At 45.0% G+C, this 27,068-nt stretch overlaps 2 protein-coding genes across 2 annotated transcripts in view; one reads left to right on the plus strand and one right to left on the minus strand.

The window, feature by feature from the left end:
• Window positions 1-25,631, plus strand: C10H16orf74 (chromosome 10 C16orf74 homolog). Its single transcript, XM_072980671.2, has 3 exons — window positions 1-170; window positions 12,911-13,011; window positions 22,962-25,631. The coding sequence occupies exons 2-3, from the start codon at window positions 12,984-12,986 to the stop codon at window positions 23,123-23,125; spliced, it is 192 nt and encodes a 63-aa protein (XP_072836772.2). The 5' UTR covers window positions 1-170; window positions 12,911-12,983; the 3' UTR covers window positions 23,126-25,631.
• Window positions 1-27,068, minus strand: part of LOC144584427 (uncharacterized) — a 678,013-nt gene that overhangs the window by 409,616 nt on the left and 241,329 nt on the right. The window lies entirely within an intron of this gene.

A 27,068-nucleotide genomic window follows, 5' to 3' on the forward strand; every position in this document is an offset into this window, starting at 1 on the left:
GTCAGGCGTTGCAGTTCGTGGCAGCAGCGGCGGCGATAGTAGCAGCAGCAACGGGGGGGGGGGGGGGGAGAGAGAGAACAGATCCGGAGCTGGGATGTCGCCGCCACCGCCTGAATCGGGGCCCCGAGAGAGAAAAGAGGAAGGGGCTGTTGGCAGAGCGCCGGGAGCAGGTGAGTTGCTGCTGCCCCCAAGCAGCCCCCCCTCCAAAAAAAAATTGGGGTGAAGTTTCCTCTACCTTTGCTTGCGCCCCCCCCCCCCTTCCTGCCGTTGTGATTCCCTGGACTTCTGGGCTGGGGAAAAGCTAGGAAAGCCGCAAATAAGCATCGCTTCCAATGGGGAGCTCCGAATGTCCCCGGGTCGCATCCTGCTTCCCTCGCTCGCCCGCTCTCTCCCTGCCCGGGGCTGCTTTCCCTTTCCCTTCCTCGTGGGATGCGGGTCTTCCCTTCAGGCTCTCGCCTCCACCACCACCAGGGTTGCAGAAAAGAAGCTCCTCCCGGCGATCCGGATCCTAAAAGCTAAAAGGCGCTGCAGGATTCAGGGCGGGCTGCCCTAGATTCTTCAGCCGCTCCCAAACTTTGCTGCGCCCATGGCTCCGGATTACATCTCCCGACCCAACTTTCCTGTGGCTCCGTTGTGTGGTCCCTGGATAACGTTACGGCTGCTGTCACGGTTGTCCACACCGCTTTACTGAGTTCAAAGCACTTTGCGTGCACTGTAACAATTGCATTTTTTTTCTCCAAACGTAGCAGGGGGGAGGTTATTATTCCCATTTTTGCTTGTGAGAGGGACTGAGGCCAGAACTGATTTTATACATTGACTGAGGCGAGATTTCTTTCTTTCTTTCTTTCTTTCTTTCTTTCTTTCTTTCTTTCTTTCTTTCTTTCTTTCTTTCTTTCTTTCTTTCTTTCTTTCTTTCTTTCTTTCTTTCTTTCTTTCTTTATTTATTTATTTACTTACTTACTTACTTACTTACTTACTTACTTACTTACTTACTTACTTACTTACTTACTTACTTATTTACTTATTTTAACCCTGGGCTGCCTGGCTTCCCTGCGACACCATAGAGGCTAATGAATTGGATTAGGCATAAAGTTCTTCATTTTGCTAGTTCTTATGCAAGGAAACTAGCTGGGCGGGGTGGGTTTAAATGAATTCAGGGCTGTGGGTCTGATCTTGACAGAGCAAAAAACGGTCTGCCGGGAACTGCAGTCCACAAGTGCCATTTCAGTGAGCCGAAGGTGCACCTCAGAGATGTTGTTACTGAATCTGACCTAAGATACTTTGCTGCCTGAGGCAAAGGATGAGGTGGGGCCACCCTCCGATCCACCTACAGGAGCCAGCAAAGATCACAGCGAAATCTGATTTCAGCACTGTGAGTAGAGAAACATCTGCCACCACACCCAAGGGAAGCAGGCTAAATCTAATTTAGGGAGAGCAGAATAAACCATGTTACTTACACACACACACACACACACACACACACACACACACAGAGAAAGAGAGAGAGAGAGAGAGAGAGAGAGAGTCCCCTCTCCAGGCGAGAAGAATGAGGTGGGGGAAAAGAGGAGTTGGGAAGAATTGCTGAAGAAACTGTTGCCACTGATCTTTAATGTCTGCTGCCCGAGGTGATTAATTCATTTAAGTTAATGGTAGGGCCGGCCCTGGTTTGTTCTTATTCTGTTTGCTCTAGTGAGCCTTCAGAGACGTTCAGTGTGGGAACCACTCCTTCAAAGATCTATCTATTGTCTATATCTATAACTTTCATATATCTCTATAGTCAAGTACTGTACTCTTCTTGCCTTTTCCAAGGGTTCTCCCCCCTCCCTTGGGCTCATGTTGTTGCTTCTTTTGCCCTGTATGCTTGTAGATCTTTCATTTTAGAAAATTAAGTGGTTAAAAAAAAAGGATATTGACATTCATGGGCGTTTTATAGGGCCTCATTGATTTTTAGATTCCAGCTTTGCCAACCCACGAAGTTGTTTGCTCTCCCACGCAAGCAACGAGTCGATAGTGGGGAGCTGAATGGATACCAGTTTTGGTGGTGTTGTTGTTTTTTTTATTTTAAGGTACAGGGGGGAGTGGTAAGAGGGAGACTCCTCTATTTCTACTTTCATGGCTGTGATGGCTTTGGAAAACCATCTATCAAGAACAGATCTTGCTAGACCTGTTCTTTGGTCTACAGTTTTTCTGCACTATCCAGGAAGGAGGTGCACTTAGAGCCTGAGGAAGTGGATTTTGTCTATGAAAGCTTGCTATTTCTTGAATTTCTTAGTGGTCCAATAAAAGGTATCACCCCTTCTTGCATTTGTTCTTTTTCTCAAGTGCTCATAATGCCGTGGGCATTGGCCCCTTGTTGGCCATTCATCTGCTGATAATGATACCTTAAACAAGAGGCATACGTCCCAAGAATTAATGTAATGATATGGAGCAGGACTAACATTAGGCATAGCAAGGCAGCAATAAACGGTTAGCTGTTCTCATAGTGTCATTCTCTTTATACGGCTAGAGGTAGGCAGATGTGCTTAGTGGAGTTAATTAAGGTTTAGCTTCTGCACAAAGAAGAAGTTAGAAGACAGTTTTAACTTTGGTGACCCGGAGACCCAATAAAGCTCTACAACATGCATCATGTAAGGATTTGCCACCGAAGATAATTCATTCATTCATTCATTAATCCTCCTATGCCAAAGCAACTTGGCTGGCTCAGCAAATTGTACACCTTGATTTGGGTGCTGGATAATCTTTGACATTCTTCTTCAGGCAGAAAAAAAAATCTGGAACCAGCTCTCACATGAGGGGTGAGAGGAAAGCGCTCAGGAAATTATTGCTCAGAAGAAGCTTTTAAGAAGTTAGAGCAGCCAAAGATTTTGACACCCACAGAATGCTATTACCGACCACTTTTGTCTTTGCTCCTTGGAAATGCCAATTTTTTTAGAATATCTTATTTCCTTCTTATGTCCAGAAATGGCAGGGGAAACAGATTTACTATAAATCCTAGGATAAGTAAAACTGCAGAGCTAGAAGGGACCCTGAGGTTCATTGAGTCCAATCCTTATCAAGGAGGCACAGTGGAGAATCGATCTCCCAGCCTCTAGCTCTGTAGCCGGAGAGCTAAACCACTGAGCTCTCCGGCTGCTCATCATCCACACAATTCCTTATACTGTAAATATTTTCCCCTTGTTTAGAATCGTGGGCTTAGGTTTCTTTTTCAGATAAAATGCTGTGAGCTCTTACACCTATGCCTAGATGCCCCTAAGCCAACTGAAAGTTGGCTAAAGGAAGATCACAGGATCTCCGTCTGACCTAGTCCACTGGGTTGGAGTGAGGATATAGATAGGGAGGAGCATCCCCGACATGGGACTGTACGGTAACCAGATTTCGCTTCTGCACAAAGAAGTTAGAAGACAGTTTTAACTTTTGTGACCCAGAGACCCAATAAAGATCTACAACATGCATCATAGAAGGGTTTGCCACTGAAGATGGTTTGGAAAGTGGAGATATTAAAGAGTGCAACACCCCACCCCATGCATGGGGGGAATGAGTAATTATTTCGATGGAGCTTAAAAACAGTGGAAAGGCCACTACAAAAGTATATGCAACACTATGGCATTCACATGCTGATTTGACCCTGTAAAATCCTGTTTGCTTTTGTCATCAATTCGGCCCATACGTTGTGGTCGATGTGGCCAGCGCATCTTTCTTTAACAGAGAAATGCTCTTATGTTCTGAGCCTAAACTTAGGATTATAGAATGCCTGAGTTGGAAGGGGCCTCTAAGGCCATTGAGTTCAACCCCTTGCCCAATGTTGGAATCCAAATGAAAGATCTCACAGATTGTTGTTAAATTTTCTCTTGAATATCTCCAGTGTTGGAGCACTCACCACCTCCTGAGGTTATTGATTCCATTGCCGTACTGTTCTAACAGTTGGAAAGTTTTTCCTGATATTCAACTGAACTCTGGCTTCCTGTTACATGAGCCCATTGTTGCGTGCCTTGCACTCTGGGATGAATGGGAACAGATCTTGCCCCTCCTCTCTATGACTACCTTTCAGATATTTGAAAAGTGCTCTCATCTCTCTCCTCTGTCTTCTTTTCTCAAGGCTAAACATGTCCAGTTCTTTGTCTTTCCTCACAGGGCTTGGTTTTCCCCTGATCATCCTTGCTGCCTTTCTCTGAAGTTGCTCCAGTTTGTTGGCATCCTTCCTAAAGTGTGGTGTCCAGAACTGCGCACAGTACTCCAGATGAGGCCTAACCAGTGCTGCATCTGGGGTGCATGCAGAAGTGATTGCTCCTGATGAGGATTGTGTCAAATTGTGAGGAGGGAACTGGACTACATCTGCCAGAACTCCCTAGGCAGTAGTAAAAAAAAAACCACAAAAATCTGCCCACGTCTATTCCTCACATTTAGAACTTCCTTCAGCGCCTTACGGTCTTGAGCATCCCCTCTAAACAACACAAAACATATTTTATTTTGACAAACATTTTACAGCTGGGGGAATAACAGATCTCTTGAGTCACCCTGTTTCAAAAGTTACTTCTTTTGTGTCATTGTGATGTGGATGGCATTGCTCAAATCCAGTTAGTGAATGAGTTGAAGTAAGTTATGGGAGAGTGAAATGACTAAAAAGTGATCCACAGTCCCCTCTTTTCTCCAGCAACAGAAGTCTGTGTAGATGTAGAATTTATCTGCATATAAAAGCAATGAGGGAATCACCAAGAATCTCCAAAAACACAACTGGATCTGACATTGTTCTTTCCCTTCCTGGAAAATTTCTTGGGCTTTGAGTAGGAACATGACAAGCATTGCTCAGTTGTTGTTGTTTAGTCGTTAAGTCATGTCTGACTCTTTGTGACCCCATGGGCCAGAGCATGCCAGGCCCTCCTGTCTTCCGCTGCCTCCCAGAGTTGGGTCAAAGTCATGTTGGTCGCTTCGGTGACACTGTCCAACCATCTCATCCTCGGTCGTCCCCTTCTCCTCTTGCCTTCACACTTTCCCAACATCAGGGTCTTTTCCAGGGAGTCTTCTCTTCTCATGAGATGGCCAAAGGATTGGAGCCTCAGCTTCAGGATCTGTCCTTCCAATGAGCACTCAGGGTTGATTTCCTTCAGAATGGATAGGTTTGTTCTCTTTGCAGTCCAGGGGACTCTCCAGAGTCTCCTCCGGCACCACAATTCAAAAGCATCAGTTCTTCGGCAGTCAGCCTTCTTTATGGTCCAGCTCTCACTTCCATACATTGCTCAGTAGCTCAGTAGTTTAGGCATCTGGCTGTGGAGCTGAAGGATGGGAGTTCAATTCCCCCACTCTGCCTCCTTGACAGGGGCTGGACTCAATGATCCATAAGGTCCCTTCTGGCTCTGCAGTTCTAAGATTCTAAGCTGAAGTTTCAGACTCTCTGCTTGAAGATGCGTTGATTGGTTGAAGCTCCATCTGGTTGAACTGCTACCTGTCACGGCGACTTACTTACCTGCCAGAAAAATTGTAACACCCCTACAAAATGTAGCATGTTTATAGGAAAAATGATAACACTTCTTCCTTGAGTTGTATGGATCTGAACAGGATGGTTTTGGTTATACACATGTTTTCCCAAACAAACATTCCATAAACAAATATGCTGTAAATACTGTGTTCCTGGCCTCCCAGAACCCAATGTGTTCAATACTGTACTGAAGGCATCAAAGTGGTCTATTTGACCCCAAGCACAAGGTCTTGAATTGTGGTGCTGGAGGAAACTCTTGAGAGTCCCCTGGACTGCAAGGAGAACAAACCTATCCATTTTGAAATAAATCAACCCTGAGTGCTCACTGGAAGGACAGATCCTGAAGCTGAGGCTCCAGTACTTTGGCCATCTCATGAGAAGAGAAGACTCCTTGGAAAAAACCTTGATGTTAGGAAAATGCGACGGCAACAGGAGAAGGGGATGACTGAGGATGAGATGGCTGGACAAAGTCTGTGAAGCAACCAACATGAATTTGACACAACTCCAGGAGGCAGTGGAAGACAGGAGGGCCTGGCGTGCTCTGGTCCATGGGGTCACAAAGAGTCAGACACGACTAAATGAACGAACGAACGAACAAGGTCTCTATTCAGCCTCTTAGGATCATGGAATCCTAAGGACCTTTAAGGCTCATCACACATGGTCCTGTATGGAGAGGATTGTCAACACTGTGGAAGAGAAGCCCAATAGACTGAATTGTTCCTTGTGGGTGAGAGAGAATCAACTGTTTATGATTTGCAATTACATGTTTGGAAGCTTAAGTGTTTTACATGGATTCTGTACTAAACGGGAGTCCGGAGCTCCGAACCCCTGTGTTGTTGAAGAAAGAAGTGTAGTTTGCTCCGGAAGTGCGCAAACTTTCGAAGTTCACAGGACTCTTTTTCAAGCCTGAGGAAGCACTCCGTGTGCCTCCCGTGTTTCCCAATCACTTCAGTTGGTCAAATAAAAGTTTCTGCTTCACTTTCTTGAGGCCCGTTCCAGAGTTACGAGAAGAAGCCTGAAGCGTGCTGGAATTCTTTCTTTCTGTCCTGACAAACATATGATTCACAATATCAATGTTACTCCAACCATGTGTTTTCTCCCAACCTTATGTGAGAATTCTATAGTGCAACAAAAGTGAAAGAGCATCCGTTTCCACCTGCATGTGAGGGGCCAGAACAAACACTTCATTGCTGTTTGCAGTGATCCCCAACCATGGCGTTGCAGGATCTAATTAGAAGTTAATGATTAAATGCAAACCTGTGACTGCTGGTTGCAGAGTTGAACTACCCAGTATTGATGAGTTCTCCCTCCAGTGCCAGTTGTATAAAGATAACAGAAATGGGAAACATTTTCTGCTAGATTTAATCTTGCAAAGATTTGACCGGACTATAGCCCTGGCTAACATCCAGCGGGGCATGAATTGGCAACTGGGCTGCATTTAGTGAGGACTCTGGTAACAAGCAGAGCTGAATTAGGGCAGTCCTGTATAATACAGAGCCTTTTTTTTTCTTAGAGCTTGGAAACATTGCTGATTTGGATTGCAGTTCCCAGAAATCCCCAAATTGGCATGGCCTCTAGATTCTAAAAGTCTGGGGTTGGGGGGGGGGGATACTTTTCTAAATTCTGCCCCAGCTGTATTGCACTTTGGGCTCAATCCAGTACTTGTCTCAGATACTATAGCTGAGCTACAGCAGATGCATTGAAATTGATGGGACTTACATTAGTAGTGACTGACAAATCCAATTAACTTCAATGGGTCTACTCTAGTTCAGTCAAAAAAAAGTATTTAAATTATTTTATTTAAGATATTTCTCACCCTGTCTTTCTCCGTCTTAAAAAGGACTTAAAGCATCTTACATCTGTAAAAGACAATATTTAAAAACTAAAGACAGTAAGTTTGCAAACTACTGTACTGTACTTTAAAAGAATCAAACAACTACCAAAGCAAAACAGTAAACAAAATCAACACCAAAGACCCATGCAAAGCAACAAGGCAAAACAAAGCCCTTTTCAGACAGATAGTAACTAAGGGAAAGCCTATCTGAAGAGAAAAATCTCCTCGCGGAAGGATAGCAGCCTGGGCTCCAGTGGGAGGGAGTTCCAGAGTCTGCTAGCAGCAAAAGAGAAAGCTGTCCATATGCTGGATACCAAAGGCGCCATGTTGTCTACTCCAAATCACCAAGGCTTTGGGCAGAATTCTTTCCTAGCCCTGTCTAAAATCTCAGACATTCTCCCATTCAAATATTTACTACATCAGATCCTGCTTACATTCTAAAATAAGAAGAGAGTCTTTCAGTCTATAGTGGCAACATGAGGGATCCAAATTTATTAAGTGTTATTGAACAGACCCAAGCTATTCAGGAGTTTCCCCACTGCACCACAGGGTTAAAAGCCTTTCTTGAGGTAGACAAATGAACCAACATTTCATGACAAAGTCTTCGGCTCTCAAAATTCCTTACCCTCATGTCCTCTTCCTAAGGAAAATCCACCCCAGCTTTCCCAAAGCTTTCTTCTTTTCAATGGCATAATTTCCTCTCTTCCGTGACATGACCCTGTAGAAATGGGGTAGAAATGTATCTTTGTACAGGAGATTTCCTGCCCGATACAGACACAATCAGGATGATAGGGTAGTTCACTACCATACCAGTTTAGAAGATTTTAGGATGGGATGAGGGAGGAGAACGGTAGACCTGCCATTGACTTCTTCTAGTCAGGATGTCTCCAAGTACTGGTTTTTGGAGAGCAGCCACTGGAAAGTGCCACATGTCCTTACCCTGCCTCTGGACTTCTCAGAGGCTGACCAATGTGTGAAGTAAAGGGGTGGATCAGATGGGTGCTCTGACTGATCCAGAAGCGCTGCTTTTACATTTTGTTGGAATTCTATTTTGTGGAGTCGAATCGCACTGCCCACACTCTGTCTGGGATGTCGAAAGAGATCATTCTCACTTAGCATGGCTGATTTGTGCGTGTCAGAACAGTCATCTCTGAACCTCCGGGTAGGCGTCATACTGACATTGCTAGAGGGTGTCCAGGAGAATTAAAAAGGAGCTGTTTAGGGAATGTTCCTTATGATCCAGGAGGACCACCCAAGCTTACCAAATTGAGCAGGCACTAAAATCTACCACAAATCGCCATGGGTTGAACATGAACTGCTGGAGTCTCATGGCACAGTGGTTAAACTGCAGTACTGCAGGCAAAACTCTGCTCGGTACCTAGGTTCAATCCCAGGTAGCTGCCTCAAGATTGTTTCAGTCTTCTATCCTACTGAGGTTGGTAAAATGAGTACCCAGCCCACAGAGAGGGGCACTGTGTAATCTGTATAATTAAATTGTAAACTGCCCAGAAAGTGCTTTAAGTGCTATGGGGCAGTATATAAGCAGCACGCTTTGCTTTGGCTTTGGCTAGTTCAGAAAGTTAGGTATTTGGCTAGGGAGCCAGAGGCTAGGAGTTCAGTTCCCCACTGTGTCTCCCTGGCAGGGGAAGGACTTAATGATCCATAGGGGCCCTTCCAGCTCTGCAGTTCTAAGATGATTATCATAATAAATGATGAACCTAGACTATGGGACTCCCTCCCAAGAGAGGCTAGGCTGGCCTCCTCCATGCAGCTGAAGACATAATTAAACGGGACTTGTATTGAATGGGAAATTTGCTCAATAGAGCACATCTATGAGCTATTTCTTCACTAGCTTAGGAGAAGGGTAGAAATAAACCACATCTTATACCCTGGACTTGAAAGAGTTTTGGTCTAGGTGTAGCTGACCTTATTAAGGTGGCAACCTGCCACCCTGGTCACAGAAGAAATTTGTGCTACTGAGTGCTTCTCTCTCTGTCTCTCTCTCTCTCTCTCTCTCTCCCTCTCTCTCTCTCTGTGTGTGTGTGTGTGTGTGTGTGTGTGTGTGTATATGTTTCCCATTCCTCCCTGCCAGTTTAAATGCAGGGAGCTAGGCTAGAAAGACTCTTGAGTTGCCCAGCTTGTCCCTCTGCCCTAGGAGGATGGTCAAGGTAGCCATGTGGCCCCCGGCCTCAAGGGCCAAGCCTTTCTGGACTCCAGCCGCCTGCCCAGTGATTCAGGGTGTCTACATGTTTCCTTCCTTCCATATGCTAAGCCTTATGGTGTTTCCGAACCTTGGGTCCCCCAAATGTTCTTGAACTACAACTCCCAGAAATCCTGGCCAGCATATTTAGTGGCTAAGGCTTCTGGGAGTTCTAGTCCAAGACCATCTTATATATATAAGAAATACACACTTAATGTGTGTATTTATAAACAACAACAAATATAAACAACAACAAAACAAATACACAATTAATGTCATTTAACCCATTTTAAACCAGCCTGAGCCATTTAAAAACAAGAATTTATATATTTAAACACACACACACACACACACAGACACACACACACACACACGATCCCACAGTGCTAAAGCACTCTCTGGACAGTTTACAAGAAGTTTATACAAACAGCACTTTGCCATCCAACAGGAGGGGTTCTAATTTTACAGATCTCAGAAAGTTGGAAAGCTGAGTCAACATTGAGACAGCTACCTGAATCCATTGGGATCAGACTCTGGACATGAGCAGAGGCTTTGACTACAGTACTGCAGTTTAATCACGGCACCAAGAGGGCTACTGATAGAACTCTTTTAACATTGCAATGTGTTGTTTTTTAATCGAACCTGGATCTGCAAGGGAGGAAGGCAGAATATAAAAGAAATAAATAGCTAGAATAAAACTGATGTTTCCACATATGCCAAAGCAACGCAGATGACTAGTTCTTTACAACCTGGTGCATTGCATGTGCTGAATTGATACCATGCACTAACAAATGTTTCAGTGTGCTTTCTTTAGGAGCATTCTCCCTATGTTGGTTTTTAGGAGATGTGTCAAACTAGTAGAAAATTTGAATCTTTAGTTGCATAGCATTAGCCTCCCCCCCCTCTCTTTGTCTCTCTCTCTCTCTCTCTCTCTCTCTCTCTCTCTCTCTCTCTCTCTCTCTCTCTCTGTGTGTGTGTGTGTGTGTGTGTGTGTGTGTGTGTGTGTGTGTGTAAACATGAAGTTGCTATTTACATATTTTTAGACTTTGTTGCCTGCCCAAACTCTTCAAACTGGGGGATGGAACATTCTGTTATAAATTCTTTGACCTCAATTCTTCTAGAGTATTTCATGCACCCATCTCAGTCTGTCCTGAATTATTTGATAGCTGCAGACTGGCAACCCCAAAAGGGAAGTGTATAAATAACAGTACAGTATTATTATTCTGTTTACAGTTGCCTTTATGGCTTGTTGCTGAGGAAACAAGTGTAGCTCCAGGAACAGTGGGATCAAGAAACAAAAAAATGTTTTTCCAACAAAGACTCAGAGAAACTTTCTAACTTTATTTATTTAAATTTCTCTCCAGTTATTTTGTTTCCCTCCTGATTTTACTTCCAGAGTAGCACCAATGGGTTATAATCTGCAATCTTCACTTTTTTAAAAAAGAGTTAAATAAATCAGATTTAGTTCAAGCCAATGTACCTTCTGTTCGCGACACGTTACTGAAAAAAATCTGTTTCTTTTGCATGTGATGCATATGAACTGCATCACACTGTGTTTTGATCAGTGTAATAAAGGACGAGGCTAAATCCCCCCCCTTACTTGAATCAGGTCTCCTGGTATTTGCAGTAGGGAAATGATTACCTTGGTTAGAATTGTTTTGCTGGTGGGAGGTGAAGGGGTTACACCGCATCCCTGTTCCGCATTATCAATCAAAATCGCTGGAGAGGAGATTGAGAAAGACGTTAACCTCCAAGGGCTGACCCAAGGCGTTTTGCTGCCTGAGATAGAGCAGGATACTACCTGTCCAAGTTGAGATTCAGAGTCCTCCAAGCCAGTCAGTTTGGGTTGTTGTAGGGTTTTTCGGGGCTGCTTGGTTGTGTTCTGAAGGTTTTTCCTTCCTAACGTTTCGCCAGTCTCTGTGGCCGGCATCTTCAGAGGACAGGAGTCAGAACTCTGTCTTCAGAACACGACTTTCAGAGTGTGGCCAAACAGCCCGAAAAACCTACAACAAACATTGGATCCCGGCCGTGAAAGCCTTTGAGAATACCAGTCAGTTTTCTTTGGCTTGGGAGAAAGAGAAGCTCACAAGTACCACTCTTTGGCAGTAAACTCGCAATAATTGATTAAATGTCGAACATCTTGCTGCCCTTTTATGGTTAACTCCCCCAGTTCTGTGGCCAGAGGCTGTTGCCTCACGTGGCCATGGCAGATCCCAACCATAAAAAGACCATCTGCCCCTGTTAAAAGAGGTACGGGACAGATAGTCCATTCCAGGCTTTATTTTAGAAACTTTCCAAAATCTGAAGCAGATTAGAGCAGACGGCAGTTCATTGCAAGCAAACTCCACAGGGCAAGAATAGAATGCAACAAGGGACACTGTGCTGCTCTCTAGAAATAACTGATCATGCAAAGCCTCGCGATTCGCTCTGTCGGGTTGCAAGCTAAAACAACTCATCTAAAGTTCCGAGGAAGAGAAAAATCCTTTTTTTGAATGGAGCAGACCTAGCTACAAGCTGAGTAACTTTAGCAGGTATAGAAACCAGTTCTGATTCTCCCCCTCCACACCCCCTCAAGAGCCAGCCGTGCCAGGAATTGTGCTCCTTCCCACTCTAGCAGCACCAAAACATGTTGGCAATAATTAGAAGCCATTTAAACAAGCAAGGAATGAATTTAGGCAGGAAACCTCACAACCCGTAGGAAGCAAACCGTTTCTGCTTGTTTTTATTCATGGAAAGGCAAACTGGGGTAGGGTGGGGTGGGGAATTGTTCCCGCCTCAGCATGCTTCTAGAGCTGCACCACTTCTTGTTCAAAAACAATAGACTTCCAAAAATGTCTGAAATGGAAACAGAGTGTAGGGGAGGCACAATCTTGTTTTAATGGACAATTCACCCCCTTAGAAGTGCAATACTTTCATGGGGGTGAGATTAAGACTTGGCGTCACATATACAGCCTTGAGGATCACGGGATTTCCACTTCTTTAGTGGCATTTAGCAGTTTGCCACCCAAACATGACAGCATGGATGGGGGGGGCATGGCCTACAAAAACCACCACCTTCCACCACGGCAGTATATCTTTTTGGTTTTGAGCTAAGTCTGGACAAAGTGGACAGAATCATACTGATGAGTTACACTTATGTAAAGGAAACTGTATAAGTTTTGGGGGCAAATTGCTGCTTTTTCACAAGGTGCTGGATGTGTTCCTAACTGCACACGTCTAGGAACGCAACCAGCACCTTGTCAATGAGTAGCAATTTGCCCCCTCCCCCAGGACTTACACGATTTCTCTTATGCATGCAGACACTGGCAATTGGATTCAGGCCGCTATGATTTGAATGCTAAGTGTTTTTCTTTTTATCCAAAATGTTTTTTAAATTGTGTTTCTTCTTCCTTCTATACTACAGCGTTCATGAGGCAGAGGAGACGATGTGGATTGGTGTATCTTTAATATGATCCACATGCTAAAACGATGTCATCATGGGCCTTAGTCTTTCCTGCCTGAAAGGTAAGGGAGAAAGGTAGTGTTTTAGCATGAACTGGCAACCACATGACATGACTGGGAACAGGATGGAGATGATGGTTTTCGAGAAGATTTTAAAATAACTTTCAGATACCAATGAATGATTTTACCCACAATGCAATTTGCATATCTGATATCACATAAGGGAATTATGCTTCAGACATATCAGTGGGGTGGAGAGGGTAATTTCTCACACCCATTATCACTTCAGCCATGTTCTGTGGCCATGTTAACTTTTTCTCAATGTTTCTAGTTATGGACGATGGAGTGATGGGATTCCCTCGGGCACATGTAGACACAAAAATGGAAAGCTCATTCTTGACTGCTTTTTTGACTAGATATGTTGTCACTCAAATTCTACCCTTCAAAATAGGGTAAAACTTCCCTTTGGAGCAAAATCTTTCAATTTTGTTAGTTGATACAGGAGTGCATGTAGAAAGACCTAAAGCTAATGGTTCTTTAGTGCAGAAACCAGTGTGTGGTAGTGGACAGAATGAGGAATTACAATTCAGAAGGTCTGGGTTAAAATCCCCACTGAGCCATGGAAATTTACCGGAGTGGTGGTAATAATGGTAAAGCTACTCATATATCTTGAAAACCATCTTAGGGTTTGCTACAGATATTACTTGGAGCTGTATGCATGGGAACACCTCTAGCCACTCAACTTCCCCAAAGGCCTACATATAGAAAAGGCTGATGACTCCAATGTCAGTGGGTCAGTGTATCTACTTGGGGTGAGCAGATTTGGGTTTTTGGATTTCAACTCCTAGAATTCCCCATATAGCAAAGGGGAATTCAGAAAGATGTCATCCGAAACCACAATTCTGCACATCTCTAGAATGTACTTCACCTGTTAATCCGAATGATAGATTTATCCAAGGTGCTGAATCTCTTTTGGTAAAGTGGTTCAGGACCTTGGATAGCTCTGAACTAAAACCCAGACTGGATTCAGTGCCTCACTGACACTGGAGCCACCAACCTCCACTGGCTTCCCCCCCCCCCATTTCAGACCTTACTCAATGTTGACCCAGTGAAGCCAGAAGTTACCAAGAAATGCTTTAAAGTGCTGTCACTCTCAAAGCCCAATGTCTTTTCCATCCCAAGCTGAGGGAAAGATCCACTACAAAGCAGCATCCACTTTTCCCCCCTCCTCCTTAATGTGCTCTACGCTCTCGCTGGGTAATCGGGACAAATGTTAAATATTGCATTGCCCATTAGCTTTTACCACTGTTCACCCCGCTTGCCAGGATGCACTGTCAGCTTTAAAATGCAGAGGCAAAAGGCCGAGTACTTGGTACCTGGCATGCTTGGAGGGGGAAGGGGTCCTCTCACAGTGTGGGTCCGGGCCAGCTCCCTCAGGTAGCCATGCTGGGGAGGGCATCTTGAAAGCGAATCCCCAGCCATGAGAGGAAAGGAAAGACTTCCCCTCCGCCACTTTAGAGCCACGGATGATTTATTCATGCTCTGGGATGACATTCAATTAAATAAGCCTGTGCCTTCTCCGACCCAGCTGTTCAAAACAGTGAAGGGCTTGCAGAAGCCCTGGTCTGCTGTACAGACCCCCCTCCTCAAATACAACTGATGCTTTTCTATCAGAGCTTCTGTGTTTTAAAAGTAGAATAACCACCACCACCTTAGAACTGCAGAGCTGGAAGGGACCCTATGGATCATCAAGCCCAACCTCTGTCAAGGAGGCCCAGTGGGGAATTGAACTCCCACCCTTTAGCTCTGGTGCCAGATGCCTCAACTACTGAGCTACCCAGCAAAGCTCCTGCTCAAAGCCCAAGAATTTCCAGCAGTTCTTATGGCAGGCAGAAAGTGGACAGTCCTAACACAAGCATGCTGTGATTGGAAAGTTTTACCTCTGCTTATTAGGCTATATACCCTAGACATTGCTATTGGCAGGGGGAATCCTTATTTCCAGTAAATCAGCGGCTGAAGCTTTGTTGTGCAGCTTCACATGCTCAACAGAGTTTCCATTGGCAGTCCTGGCAAATTAGTATTGCTAAAAGGCTTCCTTTGATTTTTTTTGGGGGGGGGGGTTACGTCACTTCATCACGTTGTGTATGAGTTGCACGTACCTTGAGATCAGCTTTAATCCATGGCGATTTGCCACCGATGATGACATCGTTCCCGTTGTGCACGCAGAAGTGTGCAACAGGATTTCAGCCATTGCGTCCATTTTACCACTGCCTTCGACTTCCAAGGGTAAGATTTCAAAATTTTAAAAAAATAATAATCCTACAATATATAAGATTTTGCGGATCATGATCCTTGATCCCTGAAAGCTCACATATTGTATGATGACTTTTTTTAGGGGTCTATAAAGTATCACCTATTCTTGCATTTGGATTTTATTTTGTATTGATCATACACTTCCTTTTATTTCAAAATACAAATTACCTAGTTCTTAGACTTTTTGTTCCTTGGGATTCAGCCCCTTACCTCGAGGTCTCTGTAGAACTTAAACTACAAAGGCAAGGCATTTGTGTAGATATCTGGATGCATTTTTGTCTTTAATGCACACACACACATACACAAACACACACACGTGTGTGTATGTGTGTGTGTGTGTGTGTGTGTGTGTGTGTGTGAGTACATTTACATGTGGCACCACACAATGCACAGCTTGCCATTTCACATAAGGGACCTGCTGGTGTATATTTTGACATTTCTTGACAAGAGTTCGTGGCATAGTGTGTCTTTCTTGCATATGATTAGCAAGACACGTTTCTTGGTTTGTAAAAACTGGCTACGACCAGAGTACTGCAGAATAAATGAATGCAGCGTGTATCAGCCACAGGAAATTACACTGGTTAGAGTATAAGGGTGAGACTCTGGAGATCTGTGTGCTAGTCTCCATTGAGCCATGAGATCCACTGGGTGAATACTTCCTGTCCCTCAGCCTCACCAAAATCACAGGCTTGTTGTGAAGGAAAAGTAGTAAGAGACGAGAGCCTTGTAGACTGACGTGATCCTATTGAAGAAGAGGCAGAATGGCGATGATGATCATGTGTAAAGCAGATCATTTAGAAAGCGAGCATCACCAGTAGCTGACAACACTCCCCAACCCAGGCCCATTTTGGCCCCATGGCTAATTTTGGACCTCCATTTCTGAAAACTGTATTCCAGGATGCTAAATAGCAGGGATGTTGGCAAGTCTTTGGGTGTGAATCCCAAGTCCGAATCTTGGGTATCAAGTCCCAGGTCCCTACTGAAAACAAGCTTTCTCTCCCCGCTCCCCAGGAAAAAAGGGAGAGATCTGAGTCATTGAATTGCAAGTCATGGGGGGGGGGGAGAACTGAGTCAAGTTTGAGTGGAGTCACTGGTGCAGCTTAAATCCAGCTTGATTGTGAGTCCCACAACTGCAGTCCCCATCCTTGCTAAATAGTTCTGGTTGGCTAGGATTTGCTATATTATAGACCAACAGTAATGCCCCCCCCATACAGCAGGAGTTCACAAGGTTAAAGGTAAAGGTTCCCCTTGACATTTAGTCCTGTTGTGTCCCACTCTAGGGCGCAGTTTCCGTGGTCATGTGGCCCAGCGCGACTAGACACGGAGCGCCGTGACCTTCCCACCAAGGTGGTATCTATTTATCTACTCACATTTTTACATGCCTTCGAATGGCTAGGTTGGCAGGAGCTGGGACAAGCGACGGGAGCTCACTCCGTTGCCTGGATTCAATCTTATGACGGCTGGTCTTCTGAACTTGCAGCACCGAGGCTTCTGCAGATTAACCCACACCGCCACCATGACTGTTCCACCAGGAGTTTGCAACACTGTAGGTAATCAGAAAGCAGCGAGGCTTTTCATGGCCGAGAGCACTGACAGCCAGGGCAGGTTGGAGGGGGCTTGTCAACAGCAGATCTCACCACCACCCTCAACAGAGTTCGCTCTCCCCACAGCTGACCTTAAACCTGTAGCCAAAGCTGGCCTTTTAGCAGGTGTCTGCATCAGGGAGCACAGCTTTTTGGGCAGGGGGAGAGAACAGGGGACTTAAGAAAGTTATTTTTTGGTTCACACCTCCCAGCATTACCCACGATGAACCCTAACCAGCCATGCTGGTCATTTAAAACAAAGTAATTCACTCCCTGAAGTGTATTTGTGCTGGAGGGCATACAATGGTGTCACAGAACCAGATCTCAAAGCTCTGGGATTTTCTAAGCAGCAGGGACTATGGCATCATCCGTCACCCCCCTCGGGTTTCCTTTCCCCCCCTTCATGCTTGAATTCTTCTTATAGAAGTGGCATCTGGCTAAGGGGATTGTCTTGATGAGTGCCTAGGCTTCCAGATTTATTTACTCTGTATATCCCTAGTATGTCAGAAGAGATACACAAAAAGCCCAAAGGGCAGTTGAAAGATGCCAGCCTTCCAGGACAGGAGCCACGCAGAACCCGAGGCCCTGTAAAGCGACTTCGGCAGGCGCTACTTGGGAAGAACCAGATGGGAGCTGATTTCAGCTCTTTGTAGGAAATGGGCTAGAAGCGTACAAAAGGAGGTGGAGGTTAGAAGTGCAGAGAAGATAAATAATACATGTTTGAAATGTTTCCCTCTAATCATACAGTAAGAGCTTTGGAGGTATGGATTATATAAGGCCCTTACTGTATGATTAGAGAGAAGCATTTCAAACATTTATATTATATTATATTATATTATATTATATTATATTATATTATATTATATTATGTTATGTTATATTATATTATATTATGTTATGTTATGTTATGTTATATTATATTATATTATGTTATATTATGTTATATTATGTTGTATTATATTATATTATATTATATTATATTATATTATATTATATTATATTATATTATATTATATTATATTATATTATATTATATTATATTATATTATATTATATTATATTCACGGTGGCTTATACATGCTGTCTTCATTTTTATATAGGGAGATGTAATGTATTTTCTCCAAATATCTGGCTTTATATAGGGGGAAATAGAGTGTATTTTCCCCATATAAGCTGGATAGCTCAATGGTTTCAGTATCTGGCTGTGGGGCCAGAGATTGGGAGCTCGATTACCCACTGTGCTTCCTAGGACAGGAGCCAGCCTAGGTAGCCTTGGGCAAGCTGCACAGTAGTCCCAGGGCACCCCCCCCCCAGGAAGAAGGGAATGGGAAACCACCTCTGAGTATTCTGTAAGGAGAAAACCCTGGAAAGGGTTGCCCTAAATCAGAATTGACAGCAAACGATTATTATTTTTATCATGTGTTTTCCCAACATAACAGGCAAAACTATGTATACAAATGCATTCGGATTGCCATGAATCCTTTTAGAAACAATGTCCACAAACGGATGGGGGTAAAAGGACAGAACAAATGTGTGCCTAGGGGGAGAAGAGTGAACATTATGGGAAGCAAAATAGATGGTAGATTTCCCCCTCGAGCGCCCGGCTCGCCACCTTGGGAATAAGGCTGATCTGGATACGACTGAGGTCAAGCCCTTTATGAATAATAATGTAGAACAGTTCTGTGCTGTCTGTTGCTGGGAAATGCATTTGTAAATTGCATCTCTGACTAATAATGCTGTCTGCAGCCCCCCCCCCGGCTCTGCAGCCCCCCCCCCCCCGGTAGGTTGGTCCACCAGCTGGGCAGAGAAGCCCTTATGGAGAGGGCATCATTCCGTCATCATTAATAACAGATGAAGCGAGGTGCTTTGAACTAATGGCCTACTGAGCCCATTTTGCTAAATGCCACTGAATCACGAGGGGAGGGGGGGGGAGGTCGAAGCCTTCGGCTTAGGCGGGAGGCTGCTCTGCCAGCACTGTTGAATGGCGGCTTCCGCAAGCACATGTGGGAGAAGCTTGTGGGAAAGCCCTCATTCATTGCTTTGTCCAGGCTCGTTGGGAAGCCAGTGTACAGTGAAGGGGGTTAAGGATGGAATAGTAAGTTCAGTGGTTTGGAAGTATGGATTTGGGAAAACTCTCCATGTCTCTCTTCCTGTAGAATTTGCCCCCTTTTTTTCCCCAAGCACAAGTTTCTCTCAATGTGATTTTTGCAAAAAGAAAAAGAAAAAAAGTATCCTTTGCTAGGAACAGAGGCACCCAGAAACATGAATGCTGCTTCTGTAAAATACACTATCCGTCTGGAATTTCACTTTGAGAATTTGGCCTGTGTCTCTGGTGAAGATAATGTTTCACCTTTTCTCTCCCCCTGCCCCCCCAACAATGCCTGGCATGCTCAGGAGTCTTACAGAACCCAAAAGCTAGCTTGGGTCAGGCATTTTATCCTAATAAGGATAGACCAGTGAGTTGGATTGATTTTGTTGTTGTTCTTTAGTCATTAAGTCATGTCCGACTCTTCGTGACCCCATGGACCTGAGCACACCAGGCCCTCCTGTCTTCTACTGCCTCCCAGAGTTTGGTCAAAGTCATGTTGGTTGCTTCACAGACTCTGTCCAGCCATCTCATCCTCTGTCGTCCCCTTTTCCTCTTGCCTTCACACTTTCTCAACATCAGGGTCTTTTCCAGGGAGTCTTCTCTTCTCATGAGATGGCCAAAGTATTGGAGCCTCAGCTTCAGGATCTGTTCTTCCTAGTTAAAGGAAATCACAGCTTTGAGTTTGCAAGCATTGAGCAGGGCTGTTAATGATAGGACATTTTGGAGATCACTCATTCATAGGATCACCCTAAGTTGGAGGTAACTAGATGACACAGAACAGCAACAGGGAGAAGCTATAAACCAGTAGCCACATGGGCTATAAAATCAGAGTTGGGTAATATCTTTTATTTGGACCACAAGGTCACAAAAGTGGTTCATAGGTGGCAAGACAAGCCGTCTATAAACACTACCTCTGCACTAGTCCTGTAATATTTTAGTGGCCTCTATGGAAAGCTATGGTGCTGGAGGAGGCTCTTGAGAGTCCCCTGGACTGCAAAGAGAACAAACCTATCCATTCTAAAGGAAATCAACCCTGAGTGCTCCCTGGAAGGACAGATCCTGAAGCTGAGGCTCCAATACTTTGGCCATCTCATGAGAAGACTCCCTGGAAAAGACCCTGATGTTGGGAAAATGTGAAGGCAAGAGGAGAAGGGGACAACAGAGGATGAGATGGTTGGACAGTGTCATCAAAGCCACCAACATGACTTTGACCCAACTCTGGGAGGCAGCGGAAGACAGGAGGGCCTGGCATGCTCTGGTCCATGGGGTTACGGAGAGTCGGACACGACTTAATGACTAAACAACAACATGGAAAGCTGGTACTGCTGGATAGCTCGGTGGCTTTGGCATCTGGTTGGGAGTTCAGTTCCCCAGGGGGCCTCCTTGACAAGGACTGGACTCCATGATCCATGGGGTCCCTTCCAGCTCTGCAGCTCTATGATGATGATGGTTACCCACTGTGGTGGAGGAGGAGGAGGACTCGTGGATTACGACTTGGGAGACAGAGCTCAAATCCCCACTCAGCCATGGAAACACACAAGGGTTCGGTAGAGGGCTGAAATCACCCCTTTAATATCTCACTAACTGTGAAACTCCAGTTCGGGTTGCTATAAACGTGCTATGACTTGCCAGCACATGGCATAGCTTATAAAAAGAATTCCCCGCTTCTCCCATGCGTGTGTCCCTTTGAAGCCCACAAGAGGGCACCCTTCAAGCATTTTTTAAAAAACTTGCAAGCAGTAGGCAATGGGGAGGGAGGGAGGGACAGCTGCAGACGGAAGCAAAATGCCAGGTTGTCAATCTTTTGTGTTTGTTTTTCAGCAGCTGCCTATGACTGCTGAGGGCATCGTTTATATTCATTGCAACACACCTAAGCTAAATATAATCTGGGATCTTCCTTGCCATGGTGATGGCACCGTGTAGGCGCATTGTCGGCACATGGCAGGGTTCGTGTACTCGAGCCTGTTTTAACCATATGCCTCCGTGTTTGAAGGGCAAGAGTGGTCTTGCAGTATTAGGGAAACAGATCTAATCCGGTGGAGGAACGCCCATGTAGTGGCTGGTGCAAAGGCACCTGGCAAGCAAGAGCCCGTGCATACATTTATTCCCCTCCTTTCGTTTTCTTTTTTTAGGGAGGGATGGGCACTTACTTTTAAGCAGGGGCTTTTTAGCTTCATAGGAACAGGGGTTCTAGAAAGGGGCTTCTAACAGAAGTGTAAGCATTAAATTCAAGAAAAAAGCAAAGCAAGCTGTTTATGTGCGTACTGCCTTGTGGCGCTTAAAGCACTCTTTGCATGGTTTACAATTTCCAAGAACCTCTAGGGCAGGCTTGTCCAACCTGCGGCCCAAGGGCCACATGCGGCCCAGGTCAGCTCGTAATGCGGCCCAGTGCAATTTGTTATTTTTAAAGAAATTCCAAAGTTTCAAGTTACACTGCCGGCGCTTGCGGCCGGAATGTGGCCAGGGCATGTCACAACAGTAGAGGGGAAGAGAGGGAAGGAAGGAAGGAGCGGGAGGGGAGGGGACAGGGGGGCTGTGTGACTGCATTGCGCCATCCCCGTCAATAGGTGGACCCCCTCCCGGCCCCATAAAGCCGCCTGAGTCGAAGTTGGCAGCCTCTGCTGTCTGAGATCGCAGCTGCCGGTAAGCACGCTTCGAGCGGGGCTGCGGAGGACGGCTAGGGCTGCCCCCCCCATGCGGCCCAAACCAAATGTATGTGCGGCCCAAACCAAATTTTCATTTTCTAATGTGGCCTAGGGAAGGTGAAAGGTTGGACACCCCTGCTCTAGGGCTTGGTCTTCAGACATCAGTTTGCTCAGGCAGCCATTATAATGGGACCCTTTGCTTTTGCTTCTCTCTAGCATGTCTAGGAGTACGAATCCACCTGTAGATACAGAAAAGACAAAAAGAGGAAAATATGTTTAGGCTCATCTAATCACCTCTCTGCATTTTGCCTGCCCACTCATTGGTCCAGATCATTGGCATATACACTGGAGATCTATTACAACACGTGATAGATGGGCACATGGCTTCATTCGGAAAGAGTATTTCTCTTAGGACCAACCAACCAAAACGTCACACAACAATCAGCAACCTTTTGAGTTCTCCAGGTTTGCTGTTCTTGACTCTTTATCTCAGCAAACTCTAATGCAACCTGGAATGCTTTTTGCAACAGCAGTGCAACTGAATTTCTCTACTCCTCTTTGGTTCTTGAATATCATTCCAGCATTACTCTCTTGTCTGTCCTAATTTGCTTAACCGCCAGCCTGATGAAAAATTCTGGAGAACACAAAAGCTTGCTCGCTATTTTGTTTCATTACGGTTGATTACCCTATAGTGTCTTTTGAATTTAGTTTGTTACGAATATTTTCAATCATCCTATAGAAAATCTCTTAGGGAGGAAGTACTCTCATACTTGGGGAGGAAGAGCCAATCTTTGGCTCTGATCTTTGGAGCCAAAGATTAGACACTTTCCAGACGTGCAGTCTTTAATTTGGGCTTTTGACATTTGGCAGAAGGGCTGAGCCGATTGTGATATGGGATGTACGCTATTTCACCTAAGGAGCTGCTTCTCCATTCAATGCATTGCAATGTTTCCAAATTCTCATGGGTCGAGAAATTCATGTAATGAAGGACTGCATTCGGTAAAAGAACAGATAAATGGCCTTGAGGCAGTAGAACACATCTTCTGACCAGCATTTCATGGATCAAAGTAGAGGCACGCCTGGGGCACTTCTCTCTGGACCTCAGTCAATTCCGTCCACTCTTTCTTAGCCGGCTCTGTCATTAAACGAAATGAGGCAGCCACCTCAGGGAGCAGGCTTCTGAAGTACATTTTGCAAGTTCTTCAAGCAGACTTTGTGGAAATAGGCTTTCTTGCTTCCTGCTGCTGCTTCTCTGCCCCATACTGAGCTGAACCTTTCACGTAATATAAAACACATGTACCTAATTCCACCTGACGAATGTCAAGAGGTGCCATTTCCTGGTGACCCGGTAATTCTGATTCTCTCCATCTCTTCTTCCCTCAGGCTTCAAAACATGCGTCAGCAGAGGTGGGGGCAGCGAGGTACCTGTCGTGACTGACAAGCGCCTGAATGTCCCGGACATTATTATCACACCTCCTACCCCCACGGGAAAGGTGCTGTCAAGAGACGCCAGGCAAGCAGGCGAAGAGGCGCAGAACAACTGCTGAGACAGATGCTGTGGGGACTCTGCCTGCCGTGGCGAGGAGGCGGAGGGGGACCGGGAGCGCCGAGGTGCCACGAAAGAAAAAGCCCGGCATGGCAAACAGCTTGCTCAGGAACTCGTCTGTGCCTCTGGATTTTCCCGAAGCGGTCCTTCCCTTTTCTTTTCTTATTTTCTTGCCAGGTTTTGATGAAAGATTAATTAATGGATCTGCATATACCTCACCGTTGGGACCGTCACACTGTTACGAACTTGCAGCAAGCAAAGGCACGTGGAAGAAATTAGCATGGCCGGGACGCGGAAGAAGAGCTGCAGTGACAGATGGAATTGGGGACGGGGTGAAGGAGGGAAGGGTTGTACTGGGAAGGCGGGGGCAAACCAAGGAGGGCCTGTTTCCCCTTTTTAGACTTTCCCCTCAGTGGTTTGAGTCTGCCTGGGTGCAAAAAAACAAACAGACTCCCAAATCTAATTGCTTATCCATCCCCCCTTAAAAAAAGAGATGATGCAGAATTGCATGTGCTAATTTATATATGCACATTTAGAAAGGATTATTATATTTTAAACAGGAATTCAGTCCATCTCGCCACAGTGGGCGAAACTGACCTGTGGGGCCCACTCTGTCTGCTACCTAGGTGCTAACTAAGGTTGTCCCCCCTCGATACCTATTTATCCTTAAACCAAATTTGGACTGTTACTGGGCAGCACTTCTAAAATAGAGGGCTGTCCTTTATAAAGGAGGAGTTGGGGGTCACCCTTGCCAAAAATCCTAAAGGCTAGCTTTGGTTCACGGCCCTCACAGGTTCAATTGGCCTGTATTCAGAGTAGTCTTATTCATCAATCTTGTCTTGCTCTTCCCCCTTGGATTAATCCCCTTTTAGCCCCTTCACAACATGAATAATACACCAGGTAATAAGCCTCCGCAGTGACTGATGGGAAGACCAGTTAAGTTTCTCCTGCAGGAGCCCAGGAGCCATGAGGTTGAGTGGTTGGCGACCTAAAAAACAGAAGATAACCGTGGCAGCTTATTGTCCCATTTGTGAAGTTCCCAGTGTAGTGTAGTAGAAAGAGTGATGGACAACGAATCAGGAAACCTGGATTTGAATCCCTGCACAGTCATGGAAACTCACGGGGGGTGGGGGGGGGATTTGGAACTGGTAAAGCCACTGCTTAAAATCTCTCACTTCCCTTGAAAGCCGTCTTAGGGTCGCTGTAAGTCAACTCTGACTTGATGTCGCAGAACAACAACACAAGATCAAAAGATTTGTCCGAGGGTGGTTGTGGCATGGTTGATTTTTCTTCTTCTTCTTCTTGGTACTCCAGTGTGGGATGGCCCTAAGGTTCCAGTCTTAAGGGAAGCAGGACTATGGGGTGTGTGTGTGGGGGGGGGGTGTTTCAATATGTCCTACAGTTTAAAGTGAATCCTGCTTCATACAGTTTAAGGAAAGGAAGAGCATCTTAGAAGGTGTTGCCAAATGGTACCGACACAAGGAGGCAGAGCTGTGTTGCTCTACAGGTGCCACAGAGGGCACACTGTCCGATCAGGTATGGCAACCACAATCCAGAGCCTGCAAGGAGCTGGAAAAAGTGCATTTGCTGGAGGCAGAATCACATTTCCCCAGCCACAGAATATTTCTGCTCGAGCAATGAGGAAATGCGATTTTCTTTGCCATCTAATATCTGTGTTGAGGTAAGCCTTGAGGATGTCATGCACCAGAGATGGAAGAATTCAGTGGTGCATGGGTTTTTTTTTAAATGCAGACGAGGATTGTTTATAATAGGAGACAAAGGAAGAGCAAAGAGCAGATCAACATTTGTCTCGAACACAACTGACTATATCTGATCACTTTTTAAATATATCCTGTCCTGTTCCTTTTCATAAGGCGGTCTGTCATATCAGGGAATCTTTGATAGCCATAAAGAGTTTGACTTGACTTCAAAGTCAAAATGGTCTCACCCAGTACAGTGCCATGCAGCTTAAAAAACATGTCTGTACTCAGTTATACAGCTCGTAGGATTCTTCTAGGCCAGGAGGGCAATACATTACCTTCCAGATGCTGTTCAACTGCACTTCCCATGAACCTTAGCCAGCATAGCCAATGGTGAGGAATGCTGGGAGTTGTAGTCTGATTCTTGCCCACTGCTGTTCTAGGCACAAAACATAAATATGATGTTGCTAGAGATGGAATGACTGTCACAGTTGCCATCAGATCACCGCTATCAGCTGTGTAAGAGAACTGGGTGCAAATTTCCACCTTCCTCCATTTTAAATTCGAAATCCATATATTTGGTTTTCAGTCACTGTCTTTGGTTCTTCCATATTCGATTAAAGATGGATATAGATCTTTTAATCCCATATGCAATCGGAATGAGTGTTTTTTTTTTTCAGCCTTACTATGTCTTTGTGAACTGGCATGTTCTGTGTTTTTCATTTTTAAAAAGACTTAGAAGAAGGAGGGATATTTCAAATCATCATGGCTTTATCAGACATTAAAATTTCCCACCTGGTTTTATCAGCTGGCGGTTCTGTTTTGTTCGGATCAAGCAAGGTGCACCATGAATTGCGAACTGTGTTTGGAAATGGTTATTCCCCACAAGACATTGCTGTAAGGAGGCCATTCAAGTTGACGACATGGATGATTTTATTAAGATTGGGTCTTTCCTCTAAGGGTCACATACTTTCTTTGCTTAATTTTTATAACAGATGTATATAATATTGCTACCAAATAGCTGCACACTATCTTTTTCGTTAGGAGGAGGAGAGAGCTTTTCAGGTTAGATGGGGAGGAAAAGTGTATGCATGTGTAGATGCTACGAGTGTGGTTGCTCTCTAAAGTGGACAGGAAGAGGGCTAACGAACCTTCCGATACTCTGCTTTTAATCAAAAACTTCCTGTTTGCAGCTTTAATCTGATTCTCTTGCTTTTCTTTGGATAACGTCACTGTTAAACTGAAAGAAACTAAAAGGATCTCAAAGATAATCTGGCTCCGCTCCCAAGCAGTGCTGCCAATAGTGGTTAAAGTATTGGATGGCTCTTGGAAGGGCTGGAGTCAAGTCCTCACTGAGCTATGAAGTGCACTGGATGGCCTTAAACTAGTCACTCAGCCTGATCTGCCTCACAGGGTTTCTGTGAGTATAAAGTGAGAGGAGGGAAGCAGAATGCACTGCTTGAGTTTACTGGAGGAAAGGTGGGAAGTTAAGATACCTTGTGAATAAAAAATACACTCCCTTGAGGAAGTATGTAAAAACACCATCCCTGATAGGTGGCATCTGCTTAAAATGAAGGGGGAAGTGTCTGCACATTGGTTTCCTCCATTAGCAAACAAATTATAACACCAGGAATGTCCTTGTATTTAGTTGACATCTGTTTGCTTCTAATTTGAACCCATTGCTTTAAGCCTTACCCTCTGGAACAACAGAGGACAAATCAGTTCCATCATCTATGAGACAACCCTTTTTTTTAAAAAGAGTTCTTATAATGCCTCTAAATCAGTGGTCCCCAACCTTGGGCCTCCAGATGTTCTTGGACTACAACTCCCAGAAGCCTTCACCACCACCTCTGCTGGCCAGGATTTCTGGGAGTTGAAGTCCAAGAACATCTGGAAGCCCAAGGTTGGGGACCACTGCTCTAAATAACACCTTCTTTGGGCTAAATCCCTTCAACCAATGATTCCCAAACTCTGTGCTGTGGTACTCCCGGGTACCGCCAGATCCAGCCAGGAGTACTCCAGAATCCTCAGAAGTACTTCTGTGGGCTTCCCCATCCCTTCTCCCCCTCCAAGTATTTTAATGGGGGGAGCTGTGGTCAGTTGCCGGTAAGTTAAGGGAACCGCAAGTCAAACAAATGTTGGGAACCACTGCCTTCCACTTTTCAACCTAGGCTGTGGTTTGTGAGCCCCTCTCCTTGACATGTTCCACTTGGGCAATCACCCGATGCATCTGATATTCTCTTA

The sequence above is a fragment of the Pogona vitticeps genome, chromosome 10, assembly GCF_051106095.1.
Source record: "Pogona vitticeps strain Pit_001003342236 chromosome 10, PviZW2.1, whole genome shotgun sequence".
In the NCBI taxonomy this organism is placed as follows: Eukaryota; Metazoa; Chordata; class Lepidosauria; order Squamata; family Agamidae; genus Pogona; species Pogona vitticeps.

Bases quoted from the DNA above. Each gene is read 5' to 3' on its own strand.
- C10H16orf74 (XM_072980671.2), top strand. From the start codon at position 12,984: ATGGGCCTTAGTCTTTCCTGCCTGAAAG. The intron at 13,012-22,961 runs GTAAGGGAGAAA...TTCTTCCCTCAG, and splicing joins TAGTCTTTCCTGCCTGAAAG to GCTTCAAAACATGCGTCAGC.